The 24,271-nt window shown below is 32.0% G+C and overlaps 2 protein-coding genes across 3 annotated transcripts; one reads left to right on the forward strand and one right to left on the reverse strand.

Annotated features, from left to right (window-relative positions):
- Positions 1–14,284: 14,284 nt before the first annotated feature.
- Positions 14,285–17,777, reverse strand: LOC118194390 (uncharacterized). The gene is made up of 4 exons (XM_035365538.2): positions 17,458–17,777; positions 16,989–17,145; positions 14,757–14,926; positions 14,285–14,478 (listed from the first exon to the last, which is right to left on the reverse strand). The coding sequence occupies exons 1-4, from the start codon at positions 17,603–17,605 to the stop codon at positions 14,312–14,314; spliced, it is 642 nt and encodes a 213-aa protein (XP_035221429.2). The 5' UTR covers positions 17,606–17,777; the 3' UTR covers positions 14,285–14,311.
- Positions 17,778–17,827: 50 nt separating this feature from the next.
- Positions 17,828–23,560, forward strand: LOC146998956 (THAP domain-containing protein 3-like). Of its 2 annotated transcripts, none has more exons than XM_085812075.1 (2): positions 17,828–18,119; positions 18,821–23,560. In XM_085812075.1, the coding sequence occupies exons 1-2, from the start codon at positions 17,964–17,966 to the stop codon at positions 19,022–19,024; spliced, it is 360 nt and encodes a 119-aa protein (XP_085668201.1). In that variant the 5' UTR covers positions 17,828–17,963; the 3' UTR covers positions 19,025–23,560. The 2 variants fall into 2 exon arrangements, with proteins under 2 accessions (XP_085668201.1, XP_085668200.1); XM_085812074.1 differs by having other exon boundaries at positions 17,858–18,119.
- Positions 23,561–24,271: the final 711 nt, after the last annotated feature.

Genomic DNA, 24,271 nt, shown 5'->3' on the forward strand with positions numbered 1-24,271 from the left:
GGGGTGGAAATAACCTTTTTATCTCTAGCGCGCGGAATTGTGTACCGGAAATTCTAAATATATACGCATTTTAAAATTAATTATCGACATTGCTATTGAACTGAATTTTATGGTGTAAGTGCAAAGAACATGATATTTAATAAATAAAGGTAGCACACAAAACGTTAAAGAAATGTCCTTTTGGACGTATTTTTTTAAAAAATTTTTATTGTTTTTTGAATATATGTTGGCGAATGACGCAGTAGTCGTGTATAATCTGAATATATAATAATTATTTGTGCTATTTTTTATTTGAAATGCATAAAATTCTCTAAAATAGTAGCATTCTTAGATTAAATATTGTCTAAGCAGGTGCAATGATATTTTAACTTCATTACCATATCAAATACAGTTTCTTTTTAATTTAAAAACTTCGGTCTGAAGCACCTTTTTGAATCATAGTATGAGTTTTAATAAAATTTGTAGTAGTCCGAATTTTTAAAAGTATTTAGAATTACTGAAATAAAAAAAAGCTAACTTTTTTAGAATTTCTTTATCAAAGTATTACATCTTAGGCCAGCAAGACTTGATTAGTAAAATCTGGGAAAGGATCTATGATTGTTTAGTAAGAAGTAAAAAAATAGTGCTCTAGGTCTAAGCAGTAAAAAAAAGCTTGTCCCTCTATAGAAAACTGTCACGTATGTTAGAAAAGATTTTGCAAGACATTAATATTTTAGCTCAAACATGATTTTTTTAAAATTTAGTCTCTTGTTTTGGAGATGGTGTTCAAGCATTTTACCATAATTTTATTTTCACATGTGCAGAATTTTTATATTTTTTTATTGATCGCTGTATTTTTAACTTCCATAGCATAAATTAAAGAAATACACATAGCAACTTCAGCCATAAACAGGTGACTTAAGAGAAATTTGTTTTGACATATTATGTGAAAGACTAAATAAATATTAAATGCTTTTGCATTTATGTTACATGACAGTAATTAGAAAACAATAAGTGTAGATGCGCAAAAAACCTGTACTTATAAACCTTATGCATTTTTAAAGAAAGTACAAAATAGTTCAGAATAGCAGATGGCTTTCAGATCATTCAGTAATGTCATTGTAAGTATATTCTCTTCACGTTTCGGAAGAACTGCAGTAGTTCAGATTTGTCGTAAAAGACTAGTTACACCCCTGGGGATTGGCGTACTTAGGGAACGGAAAAACAAGCTTTGAAACATACTCATACAAAAGTCCTACCTTTCCTTCGACAGATAAATGACAGATGTGATATTTGAACACATGCTTTCAATCAGTTGTTTCCTTCTAACAAAGCGTCTTGCGCGGCTAGCAGGATCCTAGCAAAGTCTTGTAATATTCTCTCGTTTTAAATATGCTGTGTTCGAACTCAGACTCAAAGACAGGCATTTAAAGATTTTATTAATGCTTTCTTTTATATTCGGCGATTCAATATTTATTAAAAAAATAAACACATAAATAAACTTGCATAGCAGATCAAAATTATGTTGCTGTGGAAATGTTTCATCAACAGTTATTAGTAGTTATAACAGCATAACTAAATAAGCCCATTTCGAAATATGGATGATATTGTATTTATTATTTTTAATCTGAAACAATATCATGTTGTTATTACTAGATAAAATGGCTTAAAATAAGCTGACACATTATAAGAAAATTTTTTTAAATGAAAATTGAATTCACTTTCTTTCACATAATTTATGACTAGTTCTTCCAAAATATTTTAAAGCTTACTTTACTACATAACAGAAATGTTTCCACGTTCGTTGTTTTTATTTAGTTAGCAATTTTAATTGGGGCTGTTATATAAGAAGGCTATTTATCGTTGTTGTTGTGTTAGAGTACTTATTTTATTGTATAACGCAAATTTTGATCAATTGGTTAATTTTATAATGTATAGAGGAACTTCAAAAAGAACAAAAGTAATTTCCACCGTTATAATATGTCCTTAAATGGTTCCCAATAAAAACATAGTTAACTAAGTAGTATACTACATTATATTAATTAATTTACTAACCAAATAGCAAAAACATTTCAAATTCGAAATCCATCTTTTTACTAAGTACTTTTTGCAAAGTAACAAAAATTCTAATCCCTTTGCTGTTTAAATTAAAGATAAACAAAAATGTTGTATTTTTTTCCCATGAAATGCTAATTTTATGTTATTTGTTAAAAACTGGGAAGTGCAAAATCAAAATCCTGGCGAAATACATATACTTATGAATGAACACAGCACACAAACATTTCTTCACCCTAAGCACGAACACAAATAATATTTTAAACAGCTTAAAATGAATCCAATTTCAAAGTATTTAATTTGTGATAGATAATGACAGCTGAAAACATTTTCCAATATTCCAAGATAAAATGAGGTTATTTCTCACATAGTTTCACAAATAAACTCACAAAATAAAGAACGCTTTTTTTAATTTTTAATTTGCAATATGTTAGATGCTTTATTGAAGAATTTGCAATAATATCGTTCCGATTTTTATTTTATCCAAGATTGCCGTTATTTTTCCCTGATGAGCAACTTGCTAATTATTAGTCCAATGTAGAGTCCTCCTTCTGTTTTCTCATAAAATCGCCTTTGTAAATTTAGAGTTTAATTTAGCAAAACGTTTTCCACCTAAGTGGTAAAATGTCTTCGTAAAGGATTCCCTAAAGAAATCTGCCTTGTGTTTATGTTGCATTTAGGGATATTTTCAAAAACACACGCTGCTGATTGTTATTTTTAATAGGTGAACAAAAGAAATATTTTTTAAGAAAGAATATAACTTAACTGCAGCGCTATATCTTATTCCTAGATAGCGAAGCTTGATTACAAACTCAATTTTTAAAATACATTATCTTTATGCTTTAAAAAATGCCTTGTCTGGTAATTGTAAATGCATAAATCACTTGTTTTTTAAAACTAAGTGATCCACTCTAAGTTGAATAATTACAAATAGCATAATGTGAACGATCAATGAAGCTAGAACCGCCAGTTTATTCTTATGTAATTAATAAAAATTTCATTGTTTCAGCATCCTAGTATCTTTCTTCTTCTATACTAAAGTTCACATTTAAGCTTTAGAAAATAATCATATTTCTTTCAATTACCATCCCTCAGTGGAAACTGATGAATAATAGTTTTCATGCATAACAAAGGTGTTTTACTGGGTATTCGGATATAAAAAAAAAATTCTCGAATAATCTGAGTTGTTAATATATTTTTGGATAACATCCTGAGAGGAATTCATTAATAATAGTAAAGCCATGAAACAGGTGAACTCAAAACGTCCTTGGAAGGATCAAAATCATGATCGATTCAGTTATTTAAATAACGCAAAGCTGCGAGGGCTATGATGCCTTCGTGGAGGACATTCTGAGGGAAACTAGCATATTATACAGGGGAAAAACCACAAGAACCAAACATGCAGCCGGTCAGTTCGCTTGTGATCAAACCCAAAATAGGTCGAACTGCCTATATTCAGAGGTGTATCTTAACCACTGATGAGGCTTGGATCACAATCATGAATCTTCAAACTTATTCATCTAGACGTGCTGTCAATTTACCTTACAAGGGCACCCCCCCCAAAAAAAAATGTTCATCCTTATATTCTCCTCTCTTAAGGACCGGGATTCGAACCACAGATCTTCCAATTTTACTAGCTGGATCTGCTACTACTTGCACCACCACAGGACGCAAGGTAAACCAGTAAGTCTTTATAAATGTACTAGCACGACAGCATTCATTATATGAATTGTCGAGCATTTTAACTTCGAAAATTAGATAGAATAGTATTTGAAAATGAATATTATGCTCAATTATTTTTAAGTTTGTTTGTAAACTGATCGTTGCCTTTCCAATTCAAAAAAATTTCGAATTATATCTAAATGCTAGATATATCATTAAAACATTTACTTGATTTGGCCACCCATTTAACTTACACGTTGACCATTTAAATAGAGCACTACCAATTGGCACAATCGCATCTCGTTTCTTTTTCCCATCTCTTTCTCGGAAACAAATATACGTCTGTAGTAGATTAATGTATAGGTAGCAGACATTCTGTCACTGTCAGCCGAGCGGTAAAGTCGCTGAATAGTAGCAGAATACCGAGTTCTGACTTAAGTTCGATTCTAGGAGAACGGGCTGGCTGCATAGGCGTTTTCCTAGTTTTCCGCATATATAACATATATACGAGCAGTTTCCGAGCGGTAAGGTTCCGAGCGGTAAGGTCGCTGAACAACACTGGTAGTTCTGTCCGAGGTTCGAATCCCGCGAACGGGCTGGCTGCATGGCTGTTTTCGTGGTTTTCACCATGTGTAACGTGTATACGAGCCAGTTTCCCTTAGAAAGTCCTCCACGAAGCCATCTCTCCCCTTAGGCAGATAGCCCTCGAGACTTTGCCGTAATTAAATAACCTAACCTTTAAAAAGTCCTCCACGAAGAGACCCTCCTCTTAGGCAGACAGCTCTAGTATGCTTTGATGTAGTCAAATCAGCCAAAACATTCTGTTGGCGAAAAAGCAAGATTGCATTTATTGTGAATAATTTCTAATATTTCTAATGTAAAAGTTATACTTGTTACTAAGGAAAGAATTTATTTTTGTGTAAAATTCAGATTGCCCGAATTTTAACAATTCTCAGAAACGAAACACAAATAACAAGAAACTAAAAAAATATTCATAATTAATTAGGATATATAAACGATGTAATCATTAAGCATATTTTTAGTAAGAAAGAATATTTTGTAATAAATAAATGAAAAATATATTTAATATTAAAGAATCCTCTATATATCTCTACAAAGTATAAAAATTACAAATATTTTTCAAGGTGAATGTGTATATGTACCTGATAAAAAGATTTACATTGTTTATTATTCTAGCGATATTTTTAACCAGATGCATATTTTCCGTGAGGCATTTTCCGGAGATTTTTTTCACCGATATACATTTTCAGGATATTTTCTTGGCATTCGTTTTACTCAAGTGGTTAGATTAAAGTGTTATTTTATGCTGTGAAACCTAACTAGAATTTATTTTCATTCCATAGTTGCTTCACATAAATTTTCGATTTCATGTAATATTCAGTTTCATATTGGCATTTTGACATTTACTATACTTTTCAGTTTTTTTTAATTAAATGTCGTCTACAACTACTTTCAATAAAATACTGATATATAATAGGGAAATGTAACATACACGCGCACTCATGCTCACAAACATACATCACCATATGTATACACGGTGTTTTGTTACGTGTGTTTACATATATATATATATAGTTTACAAACAAAACCGTTTTAATAATTCCTACGAAAAATGTGATAAATTTTCACGAAATAAACTGCTTGCGCTTTCTATAGTTTAACATAGAGGAAGATTTTAAAGTCTGAATTTAAATAATGATATTGTGTTTATATGTACTGTAATTACTGATGAAAGGATGTTTCTGAATTTAAAGCCAAGGTAGCTTAAATTACTAACAGACGACAAATACACAACTTGAAATCAGAGTCTTTGGAAGAAGCAATAAATTTAGAATTTACGGCAGCTCCATTTCTCGTCATAGTTAACAAAAGGAACAAACTGAGAAACATCAGAGTTATAGATAGCGGATGCTTTTTTGTCCTTGCACAAAGGTAATGGTCTCCCATACAAAGTAGAAAATGTACAAAGGTGGTAAGCTTTTAGTTCAGTACCCCCTGGAGGTATATTTACGTTGAAGTCAACTTGGAGATTCCGCTATTAGGTGTTTTCTTTGAAAACGGTAATATCCTTTTCAGCACATAACCAGAAATAAGAGTTTATGTTTTCATTACTTAATCTTCAAAGCTGTATAATTTGGAGCATCTGCTCGGAAAACTGTTAACTTATTTTTCATCATTCATGAAAAGACTACGCACCTGCGTAAATGTCTTGGAGAAATAATATCGTTAACAATTTTGCTACAAAGATTTTTTTTTTTTTTTTTTTTCTATTAACATCTCGATAATGCACGTAGTATATAAATACTTGCATTGTAACTCTTATATAGTTAAATACAAGGAAATTGCATTGTAACTCGAAAATACATTTATTTTCTCAAGAAGCTCCTTTGACCAAGCTATTTACTTGTTTTCTACCCCCAAAGTGATTTTACTCTATAAACCAAACTGCCTGATCTTATTCATCAGCCACTTCATCTATTCTGCTGTTGTGTTATCTGCTGCTGCTATTTCGTGCTGTTTTGAAAAGAAGCATATATGGCTAGTGAATCTGAAGAAGAAAGTTTATTATCTAGCTCAGAAAGCGAGTTTTTATCTTCATCTGAAACTAAAAGTGATTCAGATGAAGAACAATTAAGCAAAGTGCGGGATTGGTGCAAGATAGACACTTCTAAAACTCAACCAGGTTTAAAAATGACCATAAAGAATGCGAATGATCCTTTACAATTCCTCCTTCTCTTTATCGATGACGAAGTTGTAAACATTGTAGTTGAAGAAACTAATAGATATGCCTCCCAGTATTTGGCCGCAACTACTATATTAAGTCCACGAGCAAGAACACGCGCATGGACTGCGTAATAGTGCGCATGGACTGCGTCATACTGCGCATGGACTGCGTCATAAATAACTAACTACTAATAAATTTATGATGCAATCTAAAGAATTATTTAAATCTAACACTTTAAACTGGAATAATAATATTTGAAAATTAAATATAAACATAATACTAAAATAAGTTGAGAATAATTTGTATTCGAAAAATTGGAACACGAGAGAAAAAAATTCTCACAAATTCCCTTTGTATATTAAAAAGTATTTCCTCAGAAAATAAGGATAAAAAAATGCAAGATTAATTTTTCACCATTATCGAAGCAATTCCTTAAAGAAACTGAAAATTTAAAGCATTTTACGTAGTTTCTCTTACTGATGTATATTGACTAACTTTCTGTATTCGGCACACATCTTGATTTAAGGTACGAGTAATATACAGCCATATGTGTTAGAGTGCAAATTATAAAGTAGCCAAATAGGAGATAAAATACTATTTTAGCAACCAGTCTCGTGACGAAGATACCATAGGGAGAAAAACTAATTTCACTCGCTAAATTCAACGAAGAGGAGAATTAGCTTAATTATATCCACATGGTAAGGGGGCCCGCTTTTGAAGCAGTTTGAGTAAAAATGCTTGCCGCTTTTGCGATAGTTCTGGTAAGAAAACACGATTATTTTTACGTCGTTTCCTGAAAAAACCCGTAACGCTCGGGGGATTAAATAAATGATTCATAGAAGCAATTGAAAATAAACATATACATATTATCTAAAGTATTTCGAATTGTAATGTATAATTTAGTGCATCCTAAGGGCATTATATGTTAGTCATTTTATTCGGCAGTAATAATGCAATGATAATTGTGTTTTTCATTTGTTGTGTTCAATATCCCAGTTTAGGATTTGTTACATTTGCCTTCCACACAATACTGCTAAACCATGTTATAAAATTTCCCTGTAAAGATCAGAGGTTAGCTGTTTATATCTATATCAGACCTCTATCAGAGGTTTGATATTTGCCATTTAAAATGCAAAATAATATTTAATTCTCTCTGTGCACCTAATGTCTCAAATAATTATGAAAACTTATTTAAATCGTTGCAAGCTTAGCTTTATTTTTTCAAACGTGAGTATTTATTATTATTTATTATTATCAAAGATGTTTATTAGTCAAGGCATAAATTGTTGTAAGTATAATTAATACGACCCTTGACCAATAAACATCTCTAATTAATTATATTTGTTTTCAACTAATGATTTTATGTTGCTACATGATTCCAGGTAATTTAAATCAGTTATATCTCAGTTATTATCTCAATTTTTTAGGATCTATATCCTGCCTTCATGTCTTAAATTGTTTTTCTGTTTAATTATTGCGTACAAATAAAATTCCGATTCATTAAGTGTGAAGTTTCTTTCGTTAACAAGAGTTTCTCAGCGATTAAATTTGCTAAAATCAGTAATAACTATTAATGGAATTAAAAATTTTAGTTATTCGTATCGAAAACATTATAAAAATAAAAATCTCGGTTCTTCACATTCTAATGAAAGCAAGGTATTTTCTAGATTTATAAACGATGAGAATTAAATATAAAAATTTCAGTTTAATTATAAGCCTGTCAAATGGACATTTAAGAAGGCACCCTTAAAGTTGGCGAGGACGAAAGTATCCCTACTGCTGTGACGTCACGAACTGCGTGCCGTGGCAACACCTCCTTATAGAAGGAAGCCGGGACACTGAAGCGAGGGGAAGCTCTGACGTCACAGGTAGTCGTCTCTGACTCACCTCGCTCCTTCAAACAAAATCAAAGCCCCGTAGTTGAGCCAAGAGCGACGAACGTGGAGCGGTAAAGCTGCGTTCACACTGGTCCGTTGGGGCGTCAAGCGTCAAAGCGTAAAAAAACGCTTGCCGCGTGCGCCAGTTCACACTAACGCGGCAACTTTCGCGTCAAAAGTTGTCATAGATGCACGCTAGATGGCTCTGTGTATCGGAAACTTGGGGGGAAACGTACTTCCTGTTTTCCGTTCCCGCCAAATCTTCCCGCGCATTGAGTTTTGTTCGCGTCCGATTCTTCCCGGCGTGTGTATTTTAAATAAAAATGGATCCCATTTCGGCGAAATCGAAACTAATTTTGCTTCTTGCATTACGAAGAAGGTTGGTGTTTTGGTGTATTTAATTATGGCAAAGCACACGAGGGCTATCTGCCTAAAGGGAGGGATGCCTTTCGTGGAGGACTTTCTAAGGGAAACTGGCTCGTATACACGTTACACATGGGGAAAACCACGAAAACGCCCATGCAGCCAGCCCGTTCGCGGGATTCGAACCTCAGACCGAACTACCAGTGTTCAGCGTCTTTACCGCTCGGCCGCTGGTGAGCCATTACGAAGAAGGAGAAATAGAAGATGGTGGGTTCGACCCATATTTCAGAGACGATTGCAGCAAGGAGATGCAGATAATTTAATTGAAGAAATGAGACTAAATGATCTCGAAAGTTTTTTCAATTATTTTCGCATGACGCCTGGTCAGTTCGATGAATTGTTAGCCCTGGTTGGACCATCTATACAGAAGAGAAATAGTAATTTTCGTCAAAGTATTCCAGAAAAAGATCGTTTGGCTGTAACATTAAGGTATGTATATATATCTAACTTAGTTTATTTTTGATTTTTCTGAATGTTTATTAAAAATTTTTAATTGCATGTTTTAACTTCTGAGGTGGAGTTTTCCATAAGAAACAGCACTGCATATAAAATTTTTACATAATGCATGTACTTCCCTTAAATTGATTTAGTTAAGTATATTTTGGTATAATGTGTGCAAGATTTAAAGAGTTACCAAATATTATACTTTGAAGAGGCATGTAATAAAAATTATATAATTTTAATGTTATTAAACCATATTTTCTGCCTTATGTTTGTATTTTTTTATTCATAAATGTAATTTTAATTACCCCAATTAGTTATACATTAATGTCACTGTTTAAAATTAGTCAATTTTATATAAAACTTATTGAAGAAATTGTTTTTTATATAATTTTTTCTTACAAAATAGCTGGCAGTTTTTGTTTTGAATAATTAATTCCCATATTAATAAATTTGTCAATGCTCAGGTGTTCTTTAATAAAAGATTGTCACCAAGGCTAAATCTTTGGCTTTGTTTTTATAAAATTTGAGTGAAAAGTGATCTTGCATTTTGAGGAAAACAGACAAGGTGTGATCACAATGCATAGAAGTATTTCATAAAATCAGCATCAATCCAGATTTGAATTTTGTCTTAATTTAAATGCCACATTCTGTCAAGTTTCCTTTCTGTATGAGTAATAGTCATCCTAAAATTTTTAAACAAATTGCTTAGTATTCACAAGTTATTAAACATTAAGAACTCAATAATTTAGAAAAGGAACCTTAAACTTTGTAGATTCTAAGTTCAAAATAAAGAATCTTGAAATCTAGGATTATTTACTCGCAACAAATCTGTTGCTTTAGATTATTGTGTATAAATTATTGACCATATCTCATTTATAAATGATAATTATGATTTACTATTATTAATAAACTTGAGAATTTTCTTTTAAATAATTTATATATTTTTAACATTTGTCTAAAGTATTTCATTTAGATTGTTCGGTTTGATTTCGTATTTCCTTCAAGAATTTTTAAAGCATTTAAAGACTAATCATTTAAAAAGAATTAAGATAATTCTAGTTAGATAGACTATCAATTTTGATAGATTATCAAGCAGTTTTTTATTATTATTATTTTTTTATGGACATTTTTCTTCATTTGAGCATTTTATTGATATTATTATGTACTCCCATTTTCTGCAATCCTGGCTTCATAAATGCTGATCACCCTCTCCTTTGTCCTGCTTAACTATGAATTCCTTATTGAAATTTAAATGAAAGATATTTATGATGGAATGATGGCACTTGCAGACAGACGTAGCTGTAAGACAAAATAATCCTTGAGACGTTTGTCCTGATTTACATACGCCCACCAGCGGCCGAGCGGTAAAGTCACTGAACACTGGTAGTTCGGTCCGAGGTTCGGATCCCCCGAACGGGCTGGCTACATGGGCGTTTTCGTGGTTTTCCCCATGTGTAACGTGTATACGAGCCAGTTTCCCTTAAAAAGTCCTCCACGAAGGCATCCCTCCCCTTAGGCAGATAGCCCTCGAGGCTTTGCCATAATCATACACACACACACACACACACCTGATTTACATACCATAATGGATACAATCTGCACCCTATGTTTTTTTGTAAGTTAACATTTAAAGACAATAGATGACACAAAGAAGTGAGCTGTGACACGTTAAATGGAAGCAAGCAAGTGGAAAAGTATCATGCATTCAGAAAATGCTATGAGAATGTCAAAAGGTTTGCCTTCTAGTGAAATCTGATTCACTGATGGTAATTCTAGTGAAATTTAAGCTGATATATGTACAAACATTAATGTTTTTTCATTTAACATTCAAAATTTGATCAAAAATGCTACTGCTATTAGTGAGATGACCTTCAGCTTTTGCTTTGTGAGAGGGGTAAAAAGTAATTTAATCTGATTAATAAATAATTTATTTTGTGATTTGTAAATATATTAATGTAAAATTTATGTGATAGTACATGAAATTTCTTACACATTTTTAAGATTTCTTGCCAGTGGAGATTTAATGACAAGCTTGTCATTTGCATTTCGAATGGGAAAGTCCACAGTCTCTCTCATAATAAGAGATACTTGTGCTGCTTTGTGCAATGTATTACAGCCAATTGTTTTGGAAGTTCCAAGTGAAGAAAAGTGGCTGCGCATTGCCCAGGAATATGAAGCTTTATGGCAGTTCCCCCACTGCCTTGGATCCATTGACGGAAAGCATGTCATCATTCAGGTACGTATAACTGTTGTAAAATAAATAATGTGACTTTCACACACTACTCCCATGAGTAGGTTATGAAAAGTTTTTATTACACTTATGTGTGTGCGTGTATGTAAATGTGTTTGGAACTTTAATAGAGGCAACTAATTATTTACACGGAATACAAAAGTGATTCATGTCACCATGTTTTACAGTCCTTCGATATAGTCGCCAGCATTGTGTACAACCCGTTTTCAACGATGTGGACGTCGCAGAATACCTTTGTTGAGAGTTTGAATGGACCGGTCTACTGCCGCAAGAATCTCAGGAACAGTTTGGAAGTGAGTGCCACGAAGTGGTTCCTTCATCTTAGGAATTAAGTCATAGTCACAAGGGCTTAGATATGAGGAGTATGGTGGATAGTAAAGCACTTCCCAGCCCCATTGCTTGAACAAATCAGTCACAGCTTGCGCTGCATGCAGCCCCGAGCATTGTCATGCAAAATGAGAGGAGCGTTCTGCAGAAAGTGTCGCCGTTTTTTTGGTCGGAGATTGTGCTCTAAAAATGAGCAGTAATACTGCGCAGTGATGGTCTGCTGTGGGGGAACAATATGCGTTAGGATGACATCATCACAGTCATACATAAGAATCACCATAACTTTCACATTGCTGGGGTTCTGACGAAATTTCGAACGTCGTGGTGACCCGTGATGACGCCATTCGTTTGATTGGCGTTTCAGTTCTGGCTGGTACGATCGGGCCCAAGTCTCATCCAGCGTAATGATACGGCGTAAAAAAGCATCTCCTTCGCGCTCCAGGTGGATTCGGGCAGGATCGTATCGTAGCCATTTCTGCATTTCCGTCAATTGATGTGGAACCCATCGTGAAGCAATTTTTCTCATGGACAGGCGTTCCTTCAGAATGTGCAGCACAGTCGTATGCACTAATCCTATTTGTCCGGCCAGCTGACGAATCGTTTGGCGGCGATCACTGTCCATTAGTGCGGCAACAGCTTGCACGTCTGCATCGGTGACACTCGGACGACCTGGCCGCAGCATGTCTGCCACGTTTTGGCGTCCTTCATTAAATGCTTTCACCCATCTTCCTACGGTTCTGTAAGGCAATGCAGATTCCCCGCAAGCCTCTTGAAGACACTACGACGTCTGGCACATTAAATTTTTATCCAACATCGTTGTTCTTGTTTTGAAAACATCCTGACAACACTTACTTTAGACTGCGAGCTAATAAAAGGATCCGTTCTTCGCGTCACTCCGTAAGCGCGTGACGTAGACAGGACGAGTCTTTTTGCTGAGAGGTAAGGTATGTAGTTCACGTGTGGTATACGCGATATTCTTTGGTTTTGTTGCATAGCGTTTTTTCAGCTGTGGTGCCACTATTAAAGTTCCAACCCTCGTATATTGTTAAAACTTTGCAGCATCATTTATGTTATTTAATTGGATAATCTGTTTCAAACTTTTGTTTTTTGAACTATGATGCCTTGTATTCCTAGTCAAAATTAAATTCATTACAGGCTCCACCACGGACTGGATCTACGTATTATAATTACAAAGGTTCATTCAGTATTATTTTGATGGCCGTAGCTGATGCGAAATATAAGTTCATAATTGTTGACATCGGAGCTGCTGGCCATCAGAGTGATGGAGGAATTTTCATCAATTCCACCTTTGGTAATGCTCTTGATGAAGAAGCACTGAACTTACCTAAAAGTTCTCCAGTTCGTGTATCGCAGTATTCATTACCATACATTTTTATTGGTGATGAAGCTTTTCCCCTTAAAAGTAATTTAATGCGACCATATCCTGGTCGAGACCTAGATACAGAAAAGTTTGTTTTTAATTACAGACTATCAAGAGCACGGAGATGTGTTGAGAACGCATTTGGAATCATGGCTGCCAGATTCCGAATTCTGCGTAAACCGATTATAGCTGGTCTTACAACCAGCGAGAATATTGTGAAGGCATCTGTCTGCTTGCACAATTATTTACGTAGTAAAGAGGAACAGATGCCTGCAAAAGAACGACGATATTGTCCTCCTGGTTTCGCAGATACGGATGATGGCAGTGGCAATATTTTAAGGGGCTGATGGAGAGAGGAAAATATGCATAATTTGAGTAAAGTGTCTCGTTCTGCCTCAAATATGTACAGCAGGAATGCAGCTGCTGTACGTATTTCATACACTAATTACTTTATAAGAGAAGGGGCAGTACCATGGCAGGATGCTATAGTTTCAAGAAAATGAAATTTATAAATATTAGGCACACTTTTACTAGGTGTTAAGCGTCCTTTCTTATTTATATGTATATTGCCATATCATAATTTATGTAAATTTTCTTTTATTTATCCAATTGTATTTTATTCATATTTTATTTTAATTTGTCTGTATATGTGTAAAAATTAAAATATTTTTCAACATCAAAGAGTGTATACTAAAAATTTACTTTAGAATGACATATATGAGGAAGAAAATAACTGGTGAAATCAAAAAAGTATAGCTATATGATATAATTAATCTGTGCAGATAAGAAGGCAGCAGTCACCCTTAATAATATGTACATTTCACGTCACACTAATTGTCTAAATTACAAAAGTGAACTCAAGTGCATAAACCTTCCTAGTATTACTTATTAAAAAAATATCCACTGTTGTTTTTACAATCATAGGTGATAAGATTTATATAATTAATATAATGTGAATATACGTTTCCCAAATAAACTTTGTATTAACTGAATTTAAGATTACATGTTCCTAAGAAATTTAAGGAATTAGTTTTGCTTAGGAAATGTAAGTAGTGTACAAGTCTTGAATGAAATGTTTAATTTCTTGTTAGACAAATTAAACTTATTAACACACTTGACTAATAACACAATAATAAAGGATGTATTTAGGGTTTATTCATCATCCATTAAATCAAAAATAAAATTTGCAAGGCCTTCCTTTGCTTTTCTGGAGGAAAAGACTTTACTGTTTTTGATATAAACAACATTAAATGATCTATGTTGTTGTGCTCTTGTGTCTCAAGGACAGAAGCAATGGCTTTGTCGATCATATCATTTTTTTTCCCAGAAGAATCTGAAAAATAAATAAAAAATTCATTATTAAATAGTAATCTCAATCTCCACTGTGCATATTTTACTGAAAATATTTTAAAATTTGTTTCACTATTTTGCTTTGTATTTGGAATATATACATGTGCATTTTAGAAGATTAGAATTTTTTTTATTATTATTTAAACATATTTTTGTAAATTAGCACATGTATATATAAATAAAAAAATTTTCATCATCTAAACATGATGTATAAAAATAACAATTTTTAATCTACCAGAATTCCAATTCATATTAACATACTTTTATGTAAGGTAGACTCAGAAGCTGTTTCTAGTCCAAAATCTTCAAAATCCACTGACTCTTGCACATCCAGCTGCTCAAAATCCGTGGAGCATGATGCTTCATTGGAGCATGTTGCTTCATTGGAGCATGATGAATTCCTGCTTTGGATGCTCAAATTAGACCATGTACTGAAACAATTTCAAATTAATAATTACAGATTATGCAAAATTCAACCTTATGCTCATAAATTTTATTCAAATTCAACAGTATATTAGTTTTATTGAAAAAAATTGTTGCAGAGCAAGAAATGTTTAAAATTAAAATGCTTTAATATACAAAAGACCAAAAATAATTGCATATGGACCTGTAAGGAAGTACAGCTTACAACGCATGTTGCTAAACTGTGCTAATGGAATAAACCTTTTCATTACCTGAGTCAATCAATAATTAATATAATTAATGGATTATACCTGGAGGTATACTAAAATGTATTAATAAACCAAGCAAAATTGTATAGTGATTCTCTGATAGGCTATATTTTAAATCTTAACTTACTTTGATTTTCAAAAGATTTATACTTCAAACTTTTAATAATACAGTGTTACAATGGAGTGGACAACTTTTACTTTGCTCTGCGACTGAGCTTTTAATCTGATCTACTCATATCCTAAAAAATTTTATTCTTTAAGAAATATTTAGATACCATTAATCCATTGCAGTCCCCAAACAACAACCTCAGTTTTTAATGATGTGTTTTTAAATAAAAAATGAATTACATGTTATACAGTTCTTATTTATTTTTTTATGCACTGTATTGCATAAAAATAAATAAAATATGTATAAAGCATAATACAAATATATGAAAGAATTTAAAGAAATAAAATAGTTTTACAAAACTTAATTATTATGTTCTACTTATGTACAACATACCTTCATTATTCTTTACTGTTACCTTTTTCTCTACAATTTTTTCATTTTCATCCCTAGCTCATTTCAATAAAAAATTGTCCAAGAAAGTATGTATGTCATCATATGATGTTTAAGATTGTTTTCAAAATGTGTTAAAGAAGTCTCACTTGAATAGTGCTGTTGTATGGCAAGTTGCCATTTTTTCCAATGAACTCAGCAACCCTAAAGTTAAACTTTGGGTCTATGAGTCTCATCAACAAAATCTTTTTTTAGCATATGCAAAGAAATTTTTGTTAAATGTTTCCTCATCATCGCCAAGCGTAGTGTCAATATAAAAGGTTAACATACTCCTTTATTATTCAATTTCTAACATAAAAAAAAATTGTTTAGGCAAAACATGGCATGATGAAAGGAAAGTATAATACACATAAATAATGATTTGCCAGGTTGGTGTCACATCAGCGATGTATCTATATGGAATGTTTCTGTTTGAGATGTGTGCCAATGCATCTCAAACGCAGCAATGAAGCCAAATTACTGATTGTACAAATTTATGCTAAAATGATTGTTTCTTCAATAAGAATGTATTTTATTTAGTGTAGAAGTGAAATTAAGAATCGGGACTCTTCACATGTTTTATTATGCATGGAGGGGTTGGGGAGGCAAATGAGGTGGGGGAGTTTTGAGGTCCAGATTTTATATCATTCCGGACTTTATACTGTATAATGTTTACATTTTATTCCCAGCATCAAAAGATGAAGTTTTCAAATAATATTTTTTCACGATATAAATAGGCACTTGTTTCTCTCAAAGTAAAACTTCTTAGTATCGTATTAAAGAATTACAGTTAAATGTTTGTCATTTGATAAAGGGTCTTCTATACAAAAAAGGAAAAAGCTTAAATTTGGACGTTCAAATGTTCAAAATTTGATTACTTGACCTGTTCAAAGTAATCAAATTTTTAAGGTAAAAAGAAGTGCTTTAAAATTCATAGAAACACTTCTTAAAATATATATACATTTTAACATGAATAAATTTGATGTTAAATTTCATTCAGATGTTTTTGTATATTAATTTCAGTGATGATATTAATTTGATAGGACACTAATACCTATTTTCAATCTGCATTTCAATCCCTTAAGCATATCTAACATATTTTCAAACCATATAAACTCACACAAAAGAAACTATATACATTTAAAAAATATTAATTGCTTAAAATTATCTTTCCAAATTAAAATCCTCAAAAAATGTTCTGTTAGGTAAAATAATATTGTATGTAGTTAATCATAATGCTATGCAAGAATATTGTGGAACAGGTACATAATTTAAAAATCTTACTCTTTATCAATTAAAAACGGCTCAAGAAATGTCATTGATTGAAACAGTGGCCATTCTCTTTTCCTTTTTGCACCACTGCCACTCGTCTGCTTAAGCAAACGTTTTTCTTTCCTGAAGCGATCTCGGAGCGATTTGTATCGCTCCTGGCATCTGTCAGCTGCAAGAACAAATCATAAATATGAGAAACTTTAATCTGTAGAAAAGTCATAGATCGTAATACTTCGTTATTTAAATTGATTAAAGAATATAAACTAAAAATGAAATAAAACATAGTATTCACTTAAGCAGTAGTATGAGAAGAAATTACGATATTTTTAATTTACAAATTCAGTAAATCATGCTTTATGAGTTTATTTAAAAGTTAATTTTAGTCAAACTGAATTAGTTATATTTCAAGAATTAGCGTAAGTAGTTAAAATAGAAAGAATTTTAATCAGTTTAAAATGCAGAAAAATTGTATGCCACTCACCTGTAGATTCAATGGCTTCAGCTATGCTGATCCACGCATTCCTCCTCATCAGGGAATTTTTGTGGCGTTTATCGTTCAGATTATATAAATACGGGTATTTCTGAATTTCATTTATTAAAAGTTCATCCGTCGCTAGAGAAACACTCATTTTTAATTTTTGTTTGTTTGATTTTTTGTTGGTACAAAGTGCTAAAATGGGTAAAAATGGCTTCCAAAGCTGCAGTAGTAAGCGGGTAAGTAAACAAACATAATCATTGGTTGTTGCAATCACGTGAATCGAGAAACACACGCGTCAAGCGTCAAAAAGTTGAAGTTGAATCAATCCATCCGGCCATCCGTCATCCGGCGAATGCCGCCTCTGAGCTCGCTTCTGATTGGTTAACGCTTTACGCGCGAACGCGTTGCCGCGCCAGTGTGAACGCAGCTTTATTTGCGTTAGCGACAGAGTTTTTATATTGTCTCGTGCTTTTTTTATATATTGTCTCGTGCTTTTATAATTTCATACGATGCCTCATAAATGTGCTGTAGCCACATGTCGTGGTAATTATAAAAACGGACCAAAAGTGGCTGTATTCAAGTTTCCAAATGAGACTGAACTCCGGATGAAATGGATAAGGAGTCTACGAAGAAAAGATGGCTTTCAACCTACTAAACATACCAGAGTAAGTTCAATTTTACTGCATTTTTTATATTTTGTATCTTTACATTTTTTTATTACTTTTATTGATAGGTATGTGATGTTTATGCTTACGATATTAGATTTTTATCTGTGGGTAAGAAGTTTTATGTTTGAAAGATTTTAATCTTGCCTGTTTTAATCATTTCAAAAAAATATTTTCCTTCAAAGTTTTATGAATGAAATAAAGTTCCATATAACAGGAATAATTCTAAATTTAGTAGTTACATAAATGCCAATAATTTGTAAATGCTTTCTAGTATACTGTGCAGGCAGATTCTGTAGTTATTCCAAATTTATCATAATTTATATGACAAGGAACTACTAAGTAATCATAATAGGTTTCATTTTAAAATTTTTGTAATGATATATGAAATTTGGTATGATGTATTTAAGGTAATTATTTGTATTTGGTAACCAGTGTGTTTGTAGTAAACAATTATCTCAAATATATAATTTTCTTTAAATGTAAATAAAGCTGTAATCATTATGATGAGCATTCCAGATTTTACAAATTACTTAAATTATACACGTAATTGAAATGATATTACTGGTTTTTTAATTCGTATTTATGTATCAAATTATTTATTTAAATCATAGGGCTTATTGACTTCTGTTAGTAAATATTAACATGCATCTAACTTTTGTACTCACAACAAGTTGATTTTTGAATATTTTCTTTTATAGGTATGTGAATTACATTTTCGATCAGATGAAATAATACGAGAAATCGAAATGTATGATGAGAAATCAGCGAAGTTAATTAAAGCCCCAATTTCTAGGCCACGTTTGAAAAAAGGATGCATACCTTCTCAGTTCCCTGATGGCCCATCCTACATGTCATCAAATTCTGTATCGAGAATGTCACCAGAAAGAAGAAAGCTCGTTTAGAAGAGAAATACCTGGAGAAAGCGATAGAAGAAAGTTTGAAAATGAAAGAACGGTATGATAATGAACGATCATTTGAAAGTTTAATTGAATTCAATAATTGCCTAGAACATCAGATTTTAGAAACATTTTGGACAACTGTACATACTGAAAATTCAACTATGTTACTTGATACTTTAAATGACCCAGCTCCAGAAATTCAGAAATCGGTAGTAATAAATGAGGATTTAACAGTATGTGTTTATATTAAAAACATCGCTATAAAATCTATTGGTAAATTTGTTTTCCCTCTAAAAATTAGTAATGTAAATATGTTTCTAGAAGTACTAAAGGAAGTTGAAAGTCTGTCTCATAACTTACAAAATGAAGAATATATTAAGGATTCTATACAAATTGTGGATGATATGCTTTCAGAATTGAAAAGAGTGTTACCTGAAAAAGAAACTGAACTGAACTTCCTTTCAGAGCAAGTAAATAAACTAAATGTAAAGAAAGAGAAGTATCGATATACTCCAGATTTACTTATTTTTTGCAGTTTGTTAAACTCGATCTCACCGCATGCATACAAGTTTTTACGACATTCAGGTTACATTTCTATTCTCCATCCACGTACTATTCGTAGAATTTGTTCAACGTTTTCTCTTAATCCTATTACTGAGCAATTTAATGATGACTTTTTAGGATATGTTAAACAAAGATGCAAGGATTTAGAAGAAAATGATAAAACTGTAATTATTATGATGGATGAAGTGCATTTAAATTCATGTTTCGATTTTAAAGGAGGAAATTTGTGTGGCATGGCCTACAACTGTGAAAAAGCTGCTACAAGTGCTTATGTTTTTATGATACGTAGCTTATTATCACCTTTCAAGGATGTGGCAAATATATTACCAGTTAAATCATTAAATGCTGAGGATCTGTATCAATATCTTAAGAAAATTATAATTGGTTTAGAAAATATAGGTTATAGAATTGTGGCAGTTGTCTCTGACAATAATTCAATAAATAAAAAAGCCATGTCATTATTTTGTATGCCTCCAAAAATTAGTATTGTGTATAAAAACCCTGCAGACTTATCTCGGCCACTATTTTTTTGTTATTGACTCAGTGCACATCTTGAAGTGTGTCAGGAACAACTGGATAAATCAAAAAACTTCTGGGCAATGTTTATTTTATCCAAATTTTGAAAATTTTTCCAAGGTCGAAACAGCGGCATTTGCATGCATAAAAAGTCTCCATTCATTAGAGGCAGGCAGAATTGTAAAATATAGTTATGGTTTGACTCTGAAAGCTCTGTATCCAACCAATTTGGAAAGACAAAATGTCAAGCTAGCATTACAAATATTTGACAGTCGTCTTGCAGAGGCAATAATGGTTATTGGTAAAGAAAATAGTATTTTAAATTACGAAACAACAGCTGAATTTATTAAAATTATATCTACATGGTGGTCAATAGTCAATGTCAAAAGTATCTTTAAAGGACACCATAAGATGAATGAGTATCAAAAGCCGTTAACTGTGCAAAATGATGATGTTAGATATATTTATTTAAATAAGTTACTTGAGTGGTTAGATCAGTGGAAACTTTTAGGCTGTTCTAGTGGTGGACTAACTAAGGAAACACATTTTGCATTAACACATACTAGCTATTCGTTGCTCGAAATGGCAAGGTATTGCATTGAAGAGCTAAAATTTACTTACTTTTTACCAGTTTAACCTGTTTAACCTTGAGATCACTTGAAAAGTAATAGTAACGAAAAATTCATTTCTATGCATCTATGTAAATAAGTGTCTGGGTTGTATTTTAAGTGGTCCTTATTATTAATGTGGATATCAAATTAGTGTTAACATATGGTAAGATTCTTTATCATTATAATTGACTTAAAATATTGAAAAATTCATTTCCTTGCCCTTAATTTGTTGTGTAAAAAAGTGTCTGCGTTATGTTTTTATGTGGCCACTACTTTTATCATTTGGGTATAATTTTGGTGTTAACATGATAAAATACTTTATCAAAGTAACAGTTATATGTTTCAAAATGCTTACAAAATGTTATGTATATAATAACTGCCACTGTTATACTGGTAACGGGTCATTATACTTTTGTTGATATGGACAGATATTGACTGTTTTACATTCAGATGACTTGAAATATTGAAGAAGGCATGTCCTTTTTTTAATTTCTCATCGCGTAAAAAAGTGTCTCGGTTTGTGTTTTAGTGCGGCCACTACTTTTATCATTTGGATATAAGTTTGGTGTTAACATATGGTAAAATGCTTTCTCCTGATAAAAGTGATATGTTTCAGCATGGGTACAAAATGATATGTATATAATAACTGCCACTGTTATACTGGTAATGGGTCATTATACTTTTGTTGATATGGACAGATACTGACTGTTTAACATTCAGATGACTTGAAATATTGAAGAAGGCATGTCCTTTTTACTTCCTTGTACGAAGTAAAAAGGAAGTATTGTAATCGCGAAAAGTTTCAGGCAGCATATTTCACCGAAAATATCCATTTTGACCGCTATCGAATGCAATTTAACGATGTTTTTGCACCATATCTGTACGTAAGGACAGAATAAAATACTCTTTTCCTTCAAAAAAATTATAAAACTGCTTAAAAAAACTTAAACTAAAAATAATTCTGAAGAGAATTTTTTGTGGCTTCTGTACGAACATATGTTCGTGCTTACGTACATATCTCACATAACTCAAAAACGAGTAGCCTCAGAACGTTGAAATTTTGTATATAGGACTGCTATAACATGTATATGTGCACCTCGTATTTTGGTTGCAATCGGCCACACCAAACGTATATAAATATATTTATATATATATCCACTCTATGACTTGAAATATTGAAGAAGGAATTTCCTTGCCTTTAATTTGTCATCGCATAAAAATGCGTCTGGGTTATGTTTTAAGTGGCCACTACTCTTATCATTTTGATATAATTTTTGTGTTAACATATGGTAAAATGTTTTATCGAGGTAACAGTTATATGTTTCCAGCATGATTAGAAAATTGTATGTTTATAATAGCTGCTGCTATTATACTGGGAATGGGTCATTATAATTTTGTTCATATGGACATGCACTGACTGTTTTATATTCAGAGCACTTGAAAGATGATAATATTGAAAAATTCATTTTCGTGCTGTTGAGTGTTTGCTGCATAAAATGGTATCTGGGTTGTATTTAAATGGCTACCACTTAATGTTTAGTAAGTGGTTATCATTTGGTGTTAACATACTGTAAAATGCTTTCTCACGATAAAAGTTGTGTTTCAGCATGCTTACAAGATGACAAGTTTATGGTAACTGCTGCTTTTATACTGAGAATGGGTCATTATAATTTATATTTTTTATATGGGCATGTACTGACTGTTTTACACTTAAAAATATTGAAAAATTCATTTCCTTGTCTTTAATTTGTTGTTGTGTAAAAAAGGGTCTATGTTGTGTCTTTAAGTGGCCATTACTTATATCATTTGAGTATAAGTTTCATGTTACCATATGATAAATTACTTTATCAAGATAACAGTTATGTGTTTCAGCATGGCGACAAAATAACAGGTTTGTAATAACTCCTACTATTATTCTGGGAATTGGCTGAATAAAGGGTGTCTCTGATTAGGAGCACTCATTTCACAAACCTGTGATTTTCATGTGCATTTTGAAATTACCGGTGTCCCATAATTAAGACTGGTGGCTTTCTGGACAAATCATTTTGATATATTCTTTGCTTAAATTAAACAAGCCTGATAGCGAGTAACTTAGAAGATCACGATTTTAGCTTGGAAAAATTACAACAAAATTGTGTTGCATGTAGTGACCAGATACTTTCAAATTGGATACTGGTGCATAGGTAAAACATTTTTATTATTTTCTATATTTGAAACATTAACTGATAATCACTTCCTTTACACAACATCAATAAATGTTTTTACATATACTGGTGATGCTGACATCCATTTGCTGTTGAATGTATCTTTATATGCTTCATAAATAATAATAGCCATCGTATAAAATTTAATATCATTTGTGCACCTGAAGTGTTTTAAATGGTAATGGACGGTCTTCTCAAGTGTTTGCCCGATATTTATCCATATTATGGCAGTATCGTAATACATTTTGAAACTATTAATTGGCTGTTGTAAAAAGTTAATAACGGTGTTTGTAATTGCCAGACAAAATGGGTTGAAATTTAACGAATAGAAACTTGAACTTGCAGTATCAAAATTTAAATATTAAGGTCACATAGTCTCATCATATTGTTTCTGATGAGACCCAATTAATATAGAAGCAGTTTTGAAATTTTCACACCTGTTAATAAATAAGAATTGATGAGATTTCTTAGTATGGCAATATGCTTAATGAGATTTCTGCTTCAATTTTTACAAGAAAGTTTGAATAATTTATTGATAAAAAGAGATCAGCTGGTTTTAACTTATTTGTATGTTATAACTTAGGTGTTGTGTTGTTATGCTGACTGCTTGCATAAAATTGTAAATAATTTTTTTTTATTTTTCACTTGTGAATCTTTATTTTCAAGTTCAGCTATATAACTAACACAATACAGTTAAGTACATATACAACTAATATTATTGGTTCTACAGATTTAAGCAATAATTTTAAATTGCACATTGAATTATTTGCTAAGCAAACCTCTGATATACTAATTTATTTGAAACTTGCAAGACACATAGCATATTATAGACAAAATTTAGTGCATTTTTATACCATTTTCTTTTAAAGACAAATTACTGATTGGAAGAAAAATGAAATGATAAGTAATAGTTTGTATGCAGATAATTTGGGTTTTTTTCATAAATATTAGAAAAATATAAAGCAATATTAAATTATGAGGGAAAAGTCAGAAATTCCTTTTTTGAGTTAGTATGGCTGATTTTTAACTTTTTAAATGCTGCTGTGAAACCTACAAGGAAGTATAATTCATTAAAGTCAAGAAATAAGAAACAAAAAATTCTTAAATTTGTGTCAAATTTTATTGTGTTAAATTTTGAAGTAATTAAATTATTCATTATATATAATTGAATCTCTGAATAAAATCCCACCCAAGTATCTATATCAAATAGTGAAATCAACGTTAAGTACGGCACTAGCGCGCAGCCTGTTTTGTTTCGTTGCTCTCTCGGGGTTTCGACATAGACGACTACGCGTGACGTCACAATCCAGTGTCCCGGCTTCCTTCTATAAGGAGGTGTTGATCACGCAAACAGG

The sequence above is a fragment of the Stegodyphus dumicola genome, chromosome 2, assembly GCF_044657685.1.
Source record: "Stegodyphus dumicola isolate Sdum_Otavi_A_Nest chromosome 2, ASM4465768v1".
NCBI classification, from domain to species: Eukaryota; Metazoa; Arthropoda; class Arachnida; order Araneae; family Eresidae; genus Stegodyphus; species Stegodyphus dumicola.